Raw genomic sequence first — 15,096 nt, 5'->3', positions numbered from 1 at the left:
AGTTCAAACTGGTCCCATGCTTGAATTGACTAATTCACCCTTAGTTAACATATTAAGGCTACCCCGGCAATAATCTTTACAGGCCCAAAATATTAAATATCTGGACCTGAATTTAACTGGCTAAACTAATTGCAGGAGGCGCAATGCTGGATAGCCTGTCTATATTTACCCCACCAAAAGAGTCTATCTAGCTAGGCTATCGAAGACTTTCATTAAATATGAAACGACAACTGCTAATAGAGAAGGTAATTTAAAGTTTGGATTCTTTCTGACCGTGATGGGAAGAGAATTTTTCAACGAAAGCGAAAAAATTTAAATTAAACTCTATATAATTGAGAGTGATGGTAAATATATATCCTTTCTTTATTTTGTCATAGTTTATATTTATATTTTTGTTTTTTTATATTAATATATTTATTTAAAATATTAATTTATTTTTATAATTTTAGATTATTTATATTTTTTAATTTATTTAATTTTTATTATTTATTAAAATAATTAATATGATATTTGTGATATTTGAATTAGTAAATTATTTTTAATTTTACTTAATTTTATTATATTTATGTTATATTTAAAAAAGATGAAAAATAGATTTTATTTACGAGTACAAATAAAGATTTTTTTCTGTGAAAATTAAAAAAAAAAGATTTTAATAAATAAGAATAAAATAAAAAATTATTATCACCTTTATAATAAGAATTGAGATTAATATAATTTATAGATACGAAAATGAGGAAAGAGACTAAGGTCCCTCCTGTTGCCATCCATAATGGGTAATTGGCTCCCAAAGACTTTCTATTTTTTTTATTTGATTTTTGCCAAAAAGGATTAAAATTTTCCCGTCCATAAAATTTCAGTAAGACATTTTCCCACCTATCATCTGTATTATATTGAAATTTTGTTTAATGCATTTACCACATCTGTATTATATTAATAAGAAAAATAATAGTTAAAAAATATAATTAAAATTTAAAAAATTTGTCAAAATGAATGCCACAAACACCCTGGCTAGGCGTTAACCTAACCATATCACATTCAAAACGATGTGATTTATTAGAAATCAAAATTAGAATAATATAATTCAACCATATTGCATCTAAGATGTTATGATTTGGTCTAAGTTTCAATATTTTGACTATTATATGGTTGCATCTTATAATTCTAACTACGATTTCTGTTAAATTATATTATTGTTATGTGTGATCCTTGAATTTATAATTTGAAGTACTATTTTAATCGGCTCAATTTTTTTTTTTAATTATTATTAAAGATAAAAGTTTAAAGATTAACAACTTGCATGTCAGAGATATAGTGATAATATATAGGCCAAAAGACTTATCCCTACCCAACGTTTGATGTACTCCCAAAATTTTAATTTTAAAATTCTAAAGTTTCATCTAACATGGATGATTTTTGTTATGATAAAATTAAAATAATGATTTTATTTTTAAAAAATAAAATAACAAAAAAACCTTTCAATATAAACTCATAAATTATATAATAAAAATTAATTTATATAAAAATTTATATTATTTTCTCTCGTAAACCTTAAAACTAATAATTTATCTTATGATTAAACTTTCAAAAGCTATATTCCCCTCCCTTAGGGTTTCAATTTTTAAAGCAAACATCTCCCCCTTCGGCAATTGATGCCCTCAAGTCGTTTCTCTTCCTTCTTCCAGTTTTATTTTCATCGGAAAATACGAGTATTTATTTAGATGAAAACAAATCGATGAAAACGAGAAATGATTCGCGTCTTTGTCGATTTCTGCTCTAGTGCCTTAAATTTCTAGATAAAGATGATTTGTCTTATTTCAAATAATACTCGTCTTCTTCTAGACGAATACACTATAAGAAAAAATATAGTTTTTCAAAGTTTACTTATAAAAAAAATTAGTTTTTAAGGTTTTAAAAGAAAAATGATATAACTTTTTATAATTTTTAATATTATTAATAAAATAACGATTTTATTTTTAAAATTAATAAATTTTATTAACTTTAATAGGAGAGACTTTGAAAATTTAAAACTATACAGGCGAAACTTTACGTCTGAAACAAATTTTGGGTGAGATTAGTGTTTTAGCCTTATACATATTAATAAACTGTCAGAATCACAAATATCTGTTAAACGTCTACGTTGTAACGGTGTGAGAGCGGAAAATGTATTTCTAAAACTTGGTGAATGCAAAAAATCTCATCGTCGGATAAATACAATATTAATGCTTAATATATATTATTTAAAATAAATTTATGCAGTAGTATTCAATTGTGAAATGCAGTCACGATAAAGATGAAAAAATTAATTTTTGTATAGATTAAGTTGGAAAGAGAAGTCAGATTTTGTCTTTGTCAACATTCAATTTGATGTGAACTTTGCAGGAGATACGCTGTCGTGTTTTTTGTTCTCATAGGGCTTTGTGAAGTCTTTGTTTTTGTCTTTATTTGTCTTCCTCAAACATTTTAGCATGTAATAGAAATATATATATATATTAAGATTATAAATATATAATAAGATTGTCTGTATATGTATTACTTTAAGTATGAATTTTTATATTATTTTAATTAAAAATTATTTTATAATAAAATATTATTTTTAATATTTAAATAATAAAAAATTATTATTAATAATATTTAAATTATAATATATTATAAATATAAATAATTTTATTATTTATTATTATTTTAAATAATCTCTTTTTACAATTTATTAATCATTTTTTATAATATTTTTATACTCGTATTCACCGGTTAATTTGTCCTTGTTACAATATTTTTAAACTTGGTTTACATTTTGCTTGGTCAAGGGACTAATTCAAGTCTTTCCTAGCCTAATTAGTAATATTAACTATATAACCGAAACATTAAAACTATTGATATAATAGTACATTATATATACCTGGATAACCTTATAACTGGAGTCCCAATAATTTAAAAGAAATTAAAAATTATGTTAACTTCGTCAAATTTATTGAATTAAAATTAAATTTATTAAGATTTGAAGTGGTTCAATAATTTAGATATGTTCATAAAATTTTATTGAGACTAGACTTGTCACAAGGTCCCAATCAAACCGTCGAGAGTAGGTTTCAAACAATGCAATGTTGTAGATGGCAAAATAATTTGAAGAACGCTAGTCAAAATTACCATAACAAAGAAAAAGAGGTTGTCAAAGAAGATAACAGAAGTTTGGGTGTGAAATTTGCAGGAACACATTTTGTCTTCTCGGGGAAAACGCGTGCAAAAGTTACCACAAAGACCTAAAACTTTTAAGTTTAGAGTGTGCTTTAGTCAATTCATGCAATAAAGGAGAAGATCCGGCGAGTACAGTGTGGATATGATCTACTGTTTAAAACACAAGCAGCCGTGCCTCCTGCTCTGTGCCACAGGCCTGCCATGCCCTACAGCCTGTTACTTCTGCTTACGTGCATGCTTAATTTTGCCCAGGGGCCATCCCAAACTCATAACCGATATTTAAAAAATCTAAAATTTTATTTATTGATTAAGGTTATTTTTTTTATTAAAAATAAAATAAAATAATTATTTTATTAATAATATAAAAAATATAAAATTTATTATATTTATCTTTTTTAAATTTTAAAAATTAATATTTCATCCCTCATAAAGTTTTTTAAACTTTAAAGAGTCATATTTTTTCTTTTAAGATTTTATAATTTTTTTTTTCCTATCACTTTCTCCGACGATTGAAAAGGATGATGACGGAGTCTTTTTATCAACAAAGAGATTTGGATCTCTTCCTAGACGAAGAGATTTGGGTTTCGGATCTCTTTACCCAGATCTTATCGAATCTCTTCGTCTCTGATGAAGAGATCCATTCTAAATTTGTTTACATGTGTAGACCAATGATTTAGGGTAGAGATGAAAGATCGTTGGCGTCGAAGAGGGTAGATGGAGAGGTGAAGACAAAATTTGAAGAGAAAATATGATTTTTAAAAGTTAGAAAACTTTATATAGGAATGAAATTGTTAGTTTTAAAAACTTATGAGAGAAAATATAATGAATTTAATATTTTTTAATATTATTAATAAAATAATAATTTTACCCCTACCTTTAACAAAGAATTTTAACAACAATCACGTTATGAGTGAAATTGTGAGTTTTTCAAATCTCGTAAATATAATTTTGAAAACGCACCTAAACTTGGGTAAGGAATAGTCCTTTGGCCCTTAATTTTCAACTCGAAGCAGCAAGCCTATCTAACAAGACATTATCTAGGGACTAGGACTATATTGCACTCACTATCTCAAGTTATAAGATTTTTAAGAGACGCTTTTTATCACATTTAACATTTCTCTTAATAGATAGATAGAATCATAGTGGTAATGAATGTATATTATATTATATTATATCAATTTTTAATAGATTTTGCATAATACGTATTATATATTAAAAGAATTAATAAATATGATTCTTTAAAAAATAAAAACCGAATCTCTTGCTCATTTTCTTTTCCATTTTTAATGTTCTATAAACCATTCACATCATGCTTGATAAACTAGAATGAACTAATCTCGTACTGTTTTTTATTGTGTAATCCTTCATGGGGTTAATAACAATAGATCACGTTGATTCAATATAAAATCAAAGATATGATCTTATATAAAAAGTGATAATTGATTGGACTGATTTAAAGAGCGATTAGAGATTAAAGGATAATGATTTTTTTAAATATAATATAATTTATTATCCAAAAGTTTATATTTATAATTATGTTATTTATGTTGAGAATTATTAAAAAGAAAAGATTAGTCCTCCATGACCTTGTATGATTATGTATTTATAGAATTATAGGTTTTATTAAATCTCCATGAGTCATGGTAGATTGAATCTAGACACTAATCATATTTCACTTTACATGGAAGTAGAATAATTACGCCATCCTACCTTAGTAAGAAATACCCACTTTCTTAAAGGGACATAAGATAAAATAGGTAAACCTTGATTTGGGAGAAAGTAAATTTTTTTTTTTTTAAGCACTTGATGAAATATTCAAATAATCCTTTATGGAGAAAATTGATTATGTCATGGGAAACTTGGGAAGCTGGATGTGTCAAATTCTACTCTCATTATTTCTTTCAGATAAAGGACTCCTTCCCGTATGTCACATAACCCCTTTGTAAGGGATGTATTTTACAGCTATTCTTGTAGCCTATTGCCTGAACGTTGACTTGTCACAGTTTTAGGTATCACCTTGCATATAAGAAGTTTGTGGATTTCTTACCTTTATTTTACTTCATCATTTTTAGATATTATTATATTCCGTATTTGCTGAAACATTTCTGAGTTGTACTATCATTATAAAGAATTGAATGAACACAAATTAATTATCATGACCTTTCATTGTTTTAAACTTCAACCACTGATCCCCAGAGCAAAATTTGTATACGGATCTGGAAGCAGTGCAATTTTTACAAACAATTTGCAAGACAGATTCAATTTGAATAGAAAAAGCATACTCATTTTTTTAACCCATATTTTTTTTTACAGGTTTTAACAGGAAAAAAAAACTGAGAAATGTCAGTGTTTCTAGTCTTGTCATTTAGCAGTTAGCTCCGCTGAGAAACAGAACCAATAAGTGAAACCATACACGAAGAGACAAATGTTTATGGTTTTTGGGTTTTTTGGGACATGGGATTGGGTTCTTAGTAAACAGCAGCAGCAATAGAAAAACAAAGTTTTAATCTTGGTTTTAGTTTCTTGTATAATTTTTCAGAGCAGTCTGATCCCATTTCCCAATCTTGGTTTCAAATAGAGTAGGCTAGACATATAACACTAAACAGCTCTTTAAATAGGCCAAAAATCTCTCTCTTTCTCTGTCCAGTCCAGTTGTTTCATTGGTAATAGTACCTGCACCACCCAGCCAGTATCATTTGCAGGCGCCGTTCTCTTTTCTAACGCTCTTTCCTCTCTGAAATAATGCTTAATCCAGCTATATCCCTCCACAAATCCTAAACAGACAACCTTTTTCTCCCATCAAGATTCAAAACACCATGGTGGGCTTTTCTTCTTTTTCTTGTTTGTTTACTTCTTTCTTCACAACTAATTGAATTGTGTTTATTCAACCATGTTTTCAGTTGGTTTCTTCACATCTACCTCGCTGGTTTGAAGCACTTCTCACAGAAAAGTTTTTCAACGCTTGCATAATTCATGAAGAAGAAAAGAAGAACGAAAAAAACATATATTGTTTGGACTGTTGCACCAGTATATGCCCTCACTGCTTGTCACTTCACAATTCTCATCGTTTGTTGCAGGTTCTCACAATTGAAAAGAAAAAAGCCCTTTACTTTCTGCTTCTATGTATTCCAACTTCCATCTTTCTTTCTTATATTTTTCCTTGGTTTCTAAACTTTTTGTCATGTTTCAGATTAGAAGGTATGTTTACCATGATGTTATTAGGTTGGATGAAGCTGCCAAATTAGTTGACTGTGACCATGTCCAGGCAAGTTTTGTAACTTAATTTCCATCATGTCATCTCTGTGTCTCTGCATATTCATAACCCAATTATGCTCTCTCTCTCTCTTTTTCTCTCCAGCCGTACATAACAAATAGCGCAAAAGTGGTGTTTATAAACCAGAGGCCACAGACAAGGGTCAGAAGTTCCGGCAACATATGCAGCAATTGTGACAGGGCCCTACAAGATTCCTATCTCTTCTGTTCTCTTTCTTGCAAGGTTTCTTTTTCATCACCTGCATCTCATCATCTCATACTTTCAACTCTTTTTGTTTTCTTAACATGGATCTCGCTTACCTTTTCACTGAAAATTATTACAGATTAATTATCTCTTAAGCATACAAGGTGGTCTCTCTAAGTTTTTCTTTGAGTGCAAGTACTTGCCCTTACCGGAATCGGGTTTTGACAACGGCCTCGTGACACCTGAGTCTATGCTCGAGCAGCCAACCGGGTCTACCCGGACATCTTCTGAATCAGGAGGGTATGGTGGAGTCGGGTGCAGCACACTAGGTTGCACTGCTGCTACAACTAAGATTGCCAAGAAGAAGAGGAGTAGCATGACGGCTTGTCGCTCGGTGTCTTCTCCAGTACCGGAAACTACAGTGAGCTTAATTAATAGAAGGAAAAAAACCCCACAAAGGGCCCCGCTTTATTGACTCTGTGCAGGTTGGTGATGACGGCGTCAGCCACCAATCACCAACGAGAGTGGCAGGAGAGATAGAAGAAATCAGGCGTACGAGATTCAAATCTCCCAATTTTGTAAAGCATATGGCCTCTCTCTTTTGTGTGGATTCTAGTACAAACGGGCCTTTTTTTTATTTCTTTTGTTTCACAGAATTACAACGCACTTTTGAATTGGCCTATCCCCTACCATAGATAATTATTTATTTGTATTAATTTTAGGGAGAAGGACTATTTCCCACCCATCTTTTGATGCATTTTCAAATTGGCATCTACGGCAGATGAAAATCCAGTTTTTTCACCCATGAGATGTTAAAATGGATGATATCTGTTTGCATAAGGGTAAAATGTCCATTTTACCCTTGTTAGATGAAATGACCAAAATACTCCTTAATTTAATTTCTCAAAATTGATGTGAGGGTTTTACCATTCACCCCCTTTAGGTTTTAGAAACTAACATTTTCACCTTACCTAAAGTTTTTAAACTTTAAAAACTAACATTTTCACCCCCAAACCTAGGGTTTCCATATTTTTCAAAATACAGTCGCCCCCCATAACTTTCAAAACTAGCATTTTACCCCCACTCTTCAACCTCATCTCCCGACGTCTTCTCCGGCGTCGTCACCGGCCTCCTCCTTCTCCTGGTGCGACGGCGGTGGTGCGACGAAGAGATCTCCGTCTTTTCGTCGCAAGGTGCGACGAAGAGACGGAGATCTCTTCGTCGCACGATGCGATGAAGAGTGCGACGAAGAGACGGAGATCTCTTCGTCGCACGATGCGATGAAGAGACCTCCCTTCGTCGCTCGTCGTCCAAATCTGGGATGTCTGCTTCGACGAAGGTCTCTTCTCTTCTCTCTTCGTGGCTCGTCGCATCTGGAAGTCGCGACGACGAAGCGTTGTCCTTCGTCTGTTCTTCCAGATCTGGACGACGCTTCGTCGTCCAGATCTGGGCGACGAAGGGTCGTCCTTCGTCGTCCTTTGTAGTCGGAGATGGGAGATCGGTCGAATGCGTCGGCCGTCGATTGTGGCCGGAGAAGCAGCAAACCCCAGGGGTGAAATTAAACTTTTCAAACTTTGAGGATGGGTTAGTTATTAGTTTTTAAAACCTGGAGGGGGGAAACGGTAAAATTTAAAAGTTTTAAGGTTTTAAATAGCAAATGACGATTTTGCCCCTGTCCCTAACTGAAAAATTGGACGGCAGTTTGGTCACGGGTGGGAAAACTGAATTTTCATCTGCCGTAAGTGCCAATTTGAAAATGCATCAAAAGTTGGGTGGGAAATAGTCCTTCTCCCTTAATTTTATCTTTATGATAGGACTTTATATGCATAGGACTAATACATTTAACAGATAAATGTGAAAAAAATTATATCTTCATTCGGCAACCTTAAAAATCAAAACTCAAATCCTAATTTCAATCAGTCACGAACTCATAATCAAGTCAATTGTGATTAAAATGGGGTTAATATTATACCAGAATGATGCATTAAGTCAAAATTTCATTGGAATTGTGTAATCCAATCAAAATTATACATCTAGGTGTGATTTAATTGAATTGCACCATCTCGATTCAATTTTGATTGAAATCACCCAATTTCAATAACGTTTTCACTTAATTATACAATTTTGATATGTTTTTAATTAGAATCATACTGGAAATGGTGCTATTCGCATGTGTTTTCATTCAAAATTATATTAATATTGTGCATACAACTTGGAACCAGTGTAATTCTGACGAGAAGTGCACGCACCGTTGTAATGTGAATAAAAGGATATTAGACTGCCATAAATCAAGATTTTTATAATAAAATGGGATTAAAATGTGTAATAAAGTTCCAGGAACAAATTGTTATTTAATTTTAATAAATACTAAAAATAAAAAATATTGTTTTATATTTTTAGAATAATATTATATATATATTTAATATATAATTTAAATATAAAGATAATAAATTATTATATAATTAAATATTATTTTATTTTTAATTTAAAATTATATGACGATATATTATTTATATAATAAAATTATATATATAATTTATTATAAAAATTTTAAAAAATTGTTGACTGTTATGATGGAAGATAGAAAAATTTTGACTAAAAAAGATTACAATTCTTGGCTTTTGAATATTTGGGTGAGAAACGGCGGTTCTATCATCTTCTATTCATTTAATAGAAAAATTTGGATCTTATCTCCTGTCAGAATTCGGATATTTTCCGATATGTACGTAGTCTAATTATAAAGGCTGCCAAACTTCAAACACGAAGTTTGTTATATGAAGAGACACTTCGAGTGAGAGGGCAGAATGATAATTGAATCGTCAAATAAGTTTATCATTGTTGGAAATATAAATTGGGTTTATAAATGTGTAGATTGAAACTCATGTTACATAAAATCAATTAGCTTATGTTAAGGTCCAATCCACAACACTTATATACCACTCATTTTACTTAAATTTATTAGATGTGAGACTCTTTTTTATTTGAGTCCTCAACATCCCCGCTTAAGTGCAAGCACCTAGGCTGTTAAACCTGCTTTTTGACTGGGTGTGTTGTCACTTGTATCCAAGAACATTTAGGCTGTTAAACCTACCGTTTGGCTCACACTCTGATACTATATTAAAAATATAAATTGGACTTACAAGTATATAGATTGAAACCTATGTTACATAAAACCAATTGACTTATGTTAAGGTCCAATCCACAACACTTATATACCACTCATTTTACTTAAGTTTATTAGATGTGAGACTCTTCTTTATTTGACTCCTCAACAATCATTATCCTGTTCCTCCTGCCCCAGGAAAGAAACAAAAGCAAGAAAAAACTTGTTGATCGGTGATTGTAGTATCCCCATCATCATCAACTTGGTGGGTCACATTTTCTCTCTATCTAATTGATTGTTTGGATTAATTTCTGTATCGACTTTCAGTCAATCCCTTGGAATTGAATGACTTTGTTTCCGTAATGTCTGCAATTTTCTCCATCTATGGCCCAAATACAAACTGAAACTTGGATTAGAAAGCAGAATAATTCCCATTTATTATTCGAACCGGCTCAAATCAGTTGTATTCGAACTTATAGTCTAATTCCACTCAATTCGGTTTAAGTTTGAAGGCCACCTGAGTCACCGCGCTAGAGGAGCTATTGTTCAACAATTATTATTCTTTTCATGGACTCTTCTTTTCCCCGTGGCTCTGCTTTCAAACTCAAATTCAAGTTAACCGTTCGTTTCAAAAGGAGCACTGTCATGCATGATTAAACATTGGAAGCCCCGCCGCAATTTGATTTTGACTGCAGGCCTGTAGGTAGATCAAGCTTCCTCCTCTTCAATAACTCTTCCACTGTCAGATCACGAATGATGAAGAGCTTGTGATGGACAGATCACTTGTTCTTTGAAGTTCTTCTGTATCATGCTGCTTGCATCATGCTTCTTCAGAGACTCTTCTTCCTCATCAGTCCTTCCCCTAATCTCAGTCGTCCAACTACATCCCGCCAAGCACATGCTCAATCTCAGTCACCCGTGAAATTTTCCTGTCAACCCTATCTCAGTTTCCATTCGTACTTCCCGTCGAATCCATTCCTTTCCTTTCCGAACGCTTAAAATCACCGCCTTCCAACTTTACTTCGAAGACATTTGAAGCTCATTTACGCCTTCCTTTCCTTTCCAATGACAAGTTCTTTGAAGCTCCTCCGTATCTTCGACGCTGAATCTCCCGAACGCTTGGTCTCTTGACAATCTTTTTCCAGCATTCCCTCGATACCCATCATAATCAACGTATCTTAACATAATATCTTTCTTATGAATAGGGGCAATTATGTCATTATAACACTGTCTACATATTAGATCGTCCTTTCAAAATCACGAACCTCAAAAAGCGTGCCATACATTTAAATCTTCGTCCAAAGTCGGTCAGACCACATTCATCACAATTCCGTAATCACCGTCCGATTCGAACTCGAATTCATTCGAAACCACGGGTTATAACAGTCAGAGCAACCGTCCAATCCGTTTCCTTCCTGGCTCTTCTGTCTTCAAGCTTTCGCAATCCTACCCTTTTTTGTCTGTTTTCTCCAAGCCATAATCTATAATTATTCTGATTTTATGATCTTTTTAATTAAGAAAAAAGTTGAAAAACAAGTGTTTTGTATAGAGCCATGAGTGCTGGAGATCTTGTATATATTCAGCCCTCGAAGCTCAAATTTGCATGTAAGTATATTTGTATACGAATTTCCATCATTTTCTGTTTGGTTTGCGAGAAAATCCAGACGCATAGGAAAGATTAGTAATGGAAATATAATATGGTGTTCAATCTTGTTTTTGTTAAATTACCCGACGATCACTTGAATTAGGCTTTCTGCTATGTGCACTCTTCGTGATTCACACGAATTTCTGTTTGGTTGCCGAGAAAATTGGAGTCACTCTTATAGAAACTGAAATTGAACTTTTGAGTTATAAATTGTTTGTTCAGTTTCATAAATAGCTGGTTGTTAAGTTAATGGTTCTTATTTTCATTTTGTATACCGCATTTTTTTTATTATGTACTGATTTTCGGTTTGCATTTTCTGGCACCTGATAGAAAAGTTGTGTTGAAGAAGCAGAGTTCTTGTTCCATGCAATTGACCAACAAGACGGATGATTATGTAGCCTTCAGCCTTCAGGTACTCTTTTTAAGCTGTAATCGCTGTTTATTATAGTCATCTGTTATTGTTTTAAATTTTATCTTTTTGTGCAGTTCATTGAACACTGTAACTGAATAGGTTAAAACTGTGTTCGGCCCAATACCGGTGTCCCCAGGACCACATGCAACGTTACGGGTAAGTATATGCGGTAATTTTTGACTTTGGTGTTGAAGTCATTCTTCATGGCGATTTTCTAAATCTGAAATCTTAACAATTTTTATTGTCTTAGCATGATTTACCTTTTTAGCTTGTAATTATGTATGGTGATTAAAACAGATATTTGCACTGTGACATCTGGCCTGGCAATTTTTGTTTCACCTTTTTAAGTTACACATTTCAACGTGATGAATTAATCTAATTCTTTTAGTTGTTATTTCCACTAACTGTTGCAGTCTGGCATTTATTATTCACTGAAATCATCATTTATTTACATAGTTTATGTTTGAATTGTTTATTGGTGGATTCAACAAATTTTAACTAATTGCTTTGTATAATGGTTGTTCTCATATGGCAGTTACAATGCAAGCACAAAAAGAGACACCCCCTGATTTGCAGTGCAAGGACAAGTTCCTTCTACAAAGTGTTATTGCACCAGATATAGTGACAGGAATGGTGTGCTTTGCTGCTGTTATTGTTTTTCTTAATGTCTCATTTACCTTTTGCATGTTCAAAGTTTTTTGTTAAAAAATCAGGTAGGCAAGTAAAGAGAAGTCCTCAGAGGTAACTAGTCTCTTTGACTGTGTTTAACTTTAGCAATAGAAGTTTTCTTTTTGATGGCTGTCAAATGTTGTTGGTGTCCAAGACCGCATAAGCTTATTGAAATGTAATATTTAATGGAAGGCACATGAGTTAGATATTAGAAATATCTGACAAAATTGGTTCAGCTGCACCTTAGCCTTTTTTGAAGTATGCAACAAACATATAATGATTCCATTTTATTAATATGTGGTGGGAATTGATTTTTTTTGTCTGAAGTTGCCTACCTTTATTTATACTTTTATGTGTATTATCCTTGATTATATTTATTTTCCTTTGATTGCCAATTCTCTCATGTGCATTTCTTTTGTAGGCTTTGTCTGTGATTTCTAAGTTGACACAGGAGAAAACTTCTGCCATGCGACAAAATTAGAATTTACAGGAAGAACTGGCTGGTTTAATTATTTTTATGTTGACTGTGTTTCTGTATTATTGTGATTTGTTTTCAAATAGTTTAATCTTTTTCATGCTCTAATGCCAATAATATTTCTTTTAGCAGCTTGCTATGGCTTGTGTGTTTCTTCCTCTTATTCCAACTGATGTAAACTTCTGTGTTTGATTTAATGATATAAATAACCATATCGTTTTTGTGGCACTAGAGTTATTTTGTCTTATATAATGCATTTCCATCAACAAATTGCTGCATGCTGTTGTACCTAGTTTTATATAAAAAGTACTTTAGGGGTGAATTTGCTTATTAGTATGTTGGGACGATGGCATTTGAAACATTATTTAACAGTCTTTAGTCTCCCTAATGTCCCTTATTTCCCTGAAGTGGAATTGGACCACAATCATGAATGATCGTATCTGTATTATTCTTTAGAATTGTAGCCCTAAACTGTGTCTTTGGAAGTGCTGAAGTGTAGTACATGCAATCTAGGATTTTCTTTTATAGCAGTGATTTATTTTATGGTTTGTTCAGGAGTTTCCATTTTGTATTCAGGTGATTGAATTAAGAGGCGATGCTGCCACCAAATAACCGGAAATTTGAATTCTAGGAATGAATTTTTATGTCAATTTTTCTATTTTTTGTTGCCATTCTCTCTTTTGTTATTTTCCTGGTGTGAAATGGTGCCCTTCAGGCCAAATTAAATGCTCATTGCATTTCTTGATTTTTCGTAAGATTTTCATCTGGGCTTGTAAAATGCCGAATGCAAAAGTTTATTCATCCTTAAATTGAGAAAAATTATACTTTTGCCCATATGTGTTGATGGAAAGTGAATACTAGATTCTAAGTTGAAGCCCTTTTTATTCCTTACGTTCATTTATGCTTTTTCATTTTGCTGTCATTCACCATGATTGTAGAACAGGGTTTCATGCTGGCAGTTTCTGTTTAGTTTTTGTTCTACTAATTGGTCTCCTTGGTGTTTTGGTCGGCTATCTAGCACAGAGAGGTTAGAATCTGCAGTTCAAACAAGCATATTCATAGGTAAATGTGTATATCAATGTTTTGGGTATCTGAATATCTTCAGTACCAGTTTCTGTTTAGAGTGCATAATTTGTGGATCATGTTTTGCATTTTATTCTGCTTCAACTATTGAGTTGTTTTTAGTTTGAGGAAGGCCTCATTTTAAAAGAGTGTCTGCTTAGATAGGTTCAGGTTCATGTTAACCCAAAAACTGTAACGAATTGATGGGCCTATAACTTGGACTGCCGCTATGAATATAAATTTATTTACCATTGGCCTTGGCCACTGATTCTTTTGTTATTGATTGACATTGCCCAGTTCCATGCTGGATACAGAGCAGAAAAGACGAATGCAAACTTAATTTTATCTGCACGACAGGGCTCAGGAATAAGGTCATCGAGAGACTTTGGTACCTTCATGCTCCTAGTGGAGCCTAACTTTGCAGGTCAGATGACGGAACAAAAAGTAGTAGCTTTTGTTTTATTAGTGATTAGAAGTAGAGGTGAATTTCATCCAAGCCGCTCCAGTTTGGATCAATGATCAGCACGGCCAGAACCTTCTCGTCTTGCCTGTGTCACTGCTTTGGAAAACTAGTTTGCCGGCAATTCTTGTTCTATTTTTTAAGACAATTTGACTGAACCAAACTTGTTCTTGAGTGGAGATCATTTTGGATTCGAACTAAATTTAAATTGATTCTGTTTGGAAGAAATTCACCTCTATTCGAAAATGGGTTTGGTTAATTAGAAGGCCATCCGATTTATCCTATAAACTTGTCTGCCGCGTACCGAAAGTTATTCTGCTAACGGTGTTGGAACTCGCTGTGCAATTCTACCTGATTCTAAAATATATTCTGTCGAGTTCCTAGAACAAAAGGCTTTTATTCATTACAATAGGAGGAATACATATGGCTGACTGAGCACTGCAAGATATTACATATAATACTAAAACAAAATATATATATAGGCTTAACTGTGCACTGCCATAGGCATTGTTGTTGTAGTGGCTTCCATTTCTGGACTTGGAGTGGACTTGTTTGGTTTTGCGTGGCGAGGACAAGGCCGGCCTTCACCGGTCTTGTCATCATGGTACCGGCGATGTA

At 32.7% G+C, this 15,096-nt stretch overlaps 1 protein-coding gene and 1 long non-coding RNA gene across 3 annotated transcripts; both read left to right on the top strand.

Annotated features, from left to right (window-relative positions):
• The first annotated feature begins 5,641 nt into the window (after positions 1 to 5,641).
• LOC123224284 (protein RGF1 INDUCIBLE TRANSCRIPTION FACTOR 1-like) lies at positions 5,642 to 7,334 on the top strand. Its single transcript, XM_044647901.1, has 5 exons — positions 5,642 to 6,014; positions 6,096 to 6,272; positions 6,386 to 6,460; positions 6,554 to 6,691; positions 6,792 to 7,334. The coding sequence occupies exons 1-5, from the start codon at positions 6,012 to 6,014 to the stop codon at positions 7,125 to 7,127; spliced, it is 729 nt and encodes a 242-aa protein (XP_044503836.1). The 5' UTR covers positions 5,642 to 6,011; the 3' UTR covers positions 7,128 to 7,334.
• Positions 7,335 to 9,882: 2,548 nt separating this feature from the next.
• Positions 9,883 to 14,938, top strand: LOC123222375. 2 transcript variants are annotated; one of them, XR_006503621.1, is made up of 6 exons: positions 9,883 to 11,360; positions 11,731 to 11,812; positions 11,887 to 11,968; positions 12,348 to 12,445; positions 12,903 to 14,018; positions 14,316 to 14,938. It is a non-coding gene; the product is annotated as an uncharacterized LOC123222375 (long non-coding RNA). The 2 variants fall into 2 exon arrangements; XR_006503620.1 differs by having other exon boundaries at positions 9,885 to 11,360; positions 12,348 to 14,018.
• The last annotated feature ends 158 nt before the right edge of the window (positions 14,939 to 15,096 follow it).

Source organism: Mangifera indica, chromosome 8 (assembly GCF_011075055.1).
Source record: "Mangifera indica cultivar Alphonso chromosome 8, CATAS_Mindica_2.1, whole genome shotgun sequence".
In the NCBI taxonomy this organism is placed as follows: Eukaryota; Viridiplantae; Streptophyta; class Magnoliopsida; order Sapindales; family Anacardiaceae; genus Mangifera; species Mangifera indica.
Note: the sequence above shows the minus strand (reverse complement) of the source record. Positions and strands in the feature narration are given on the sequence as shown.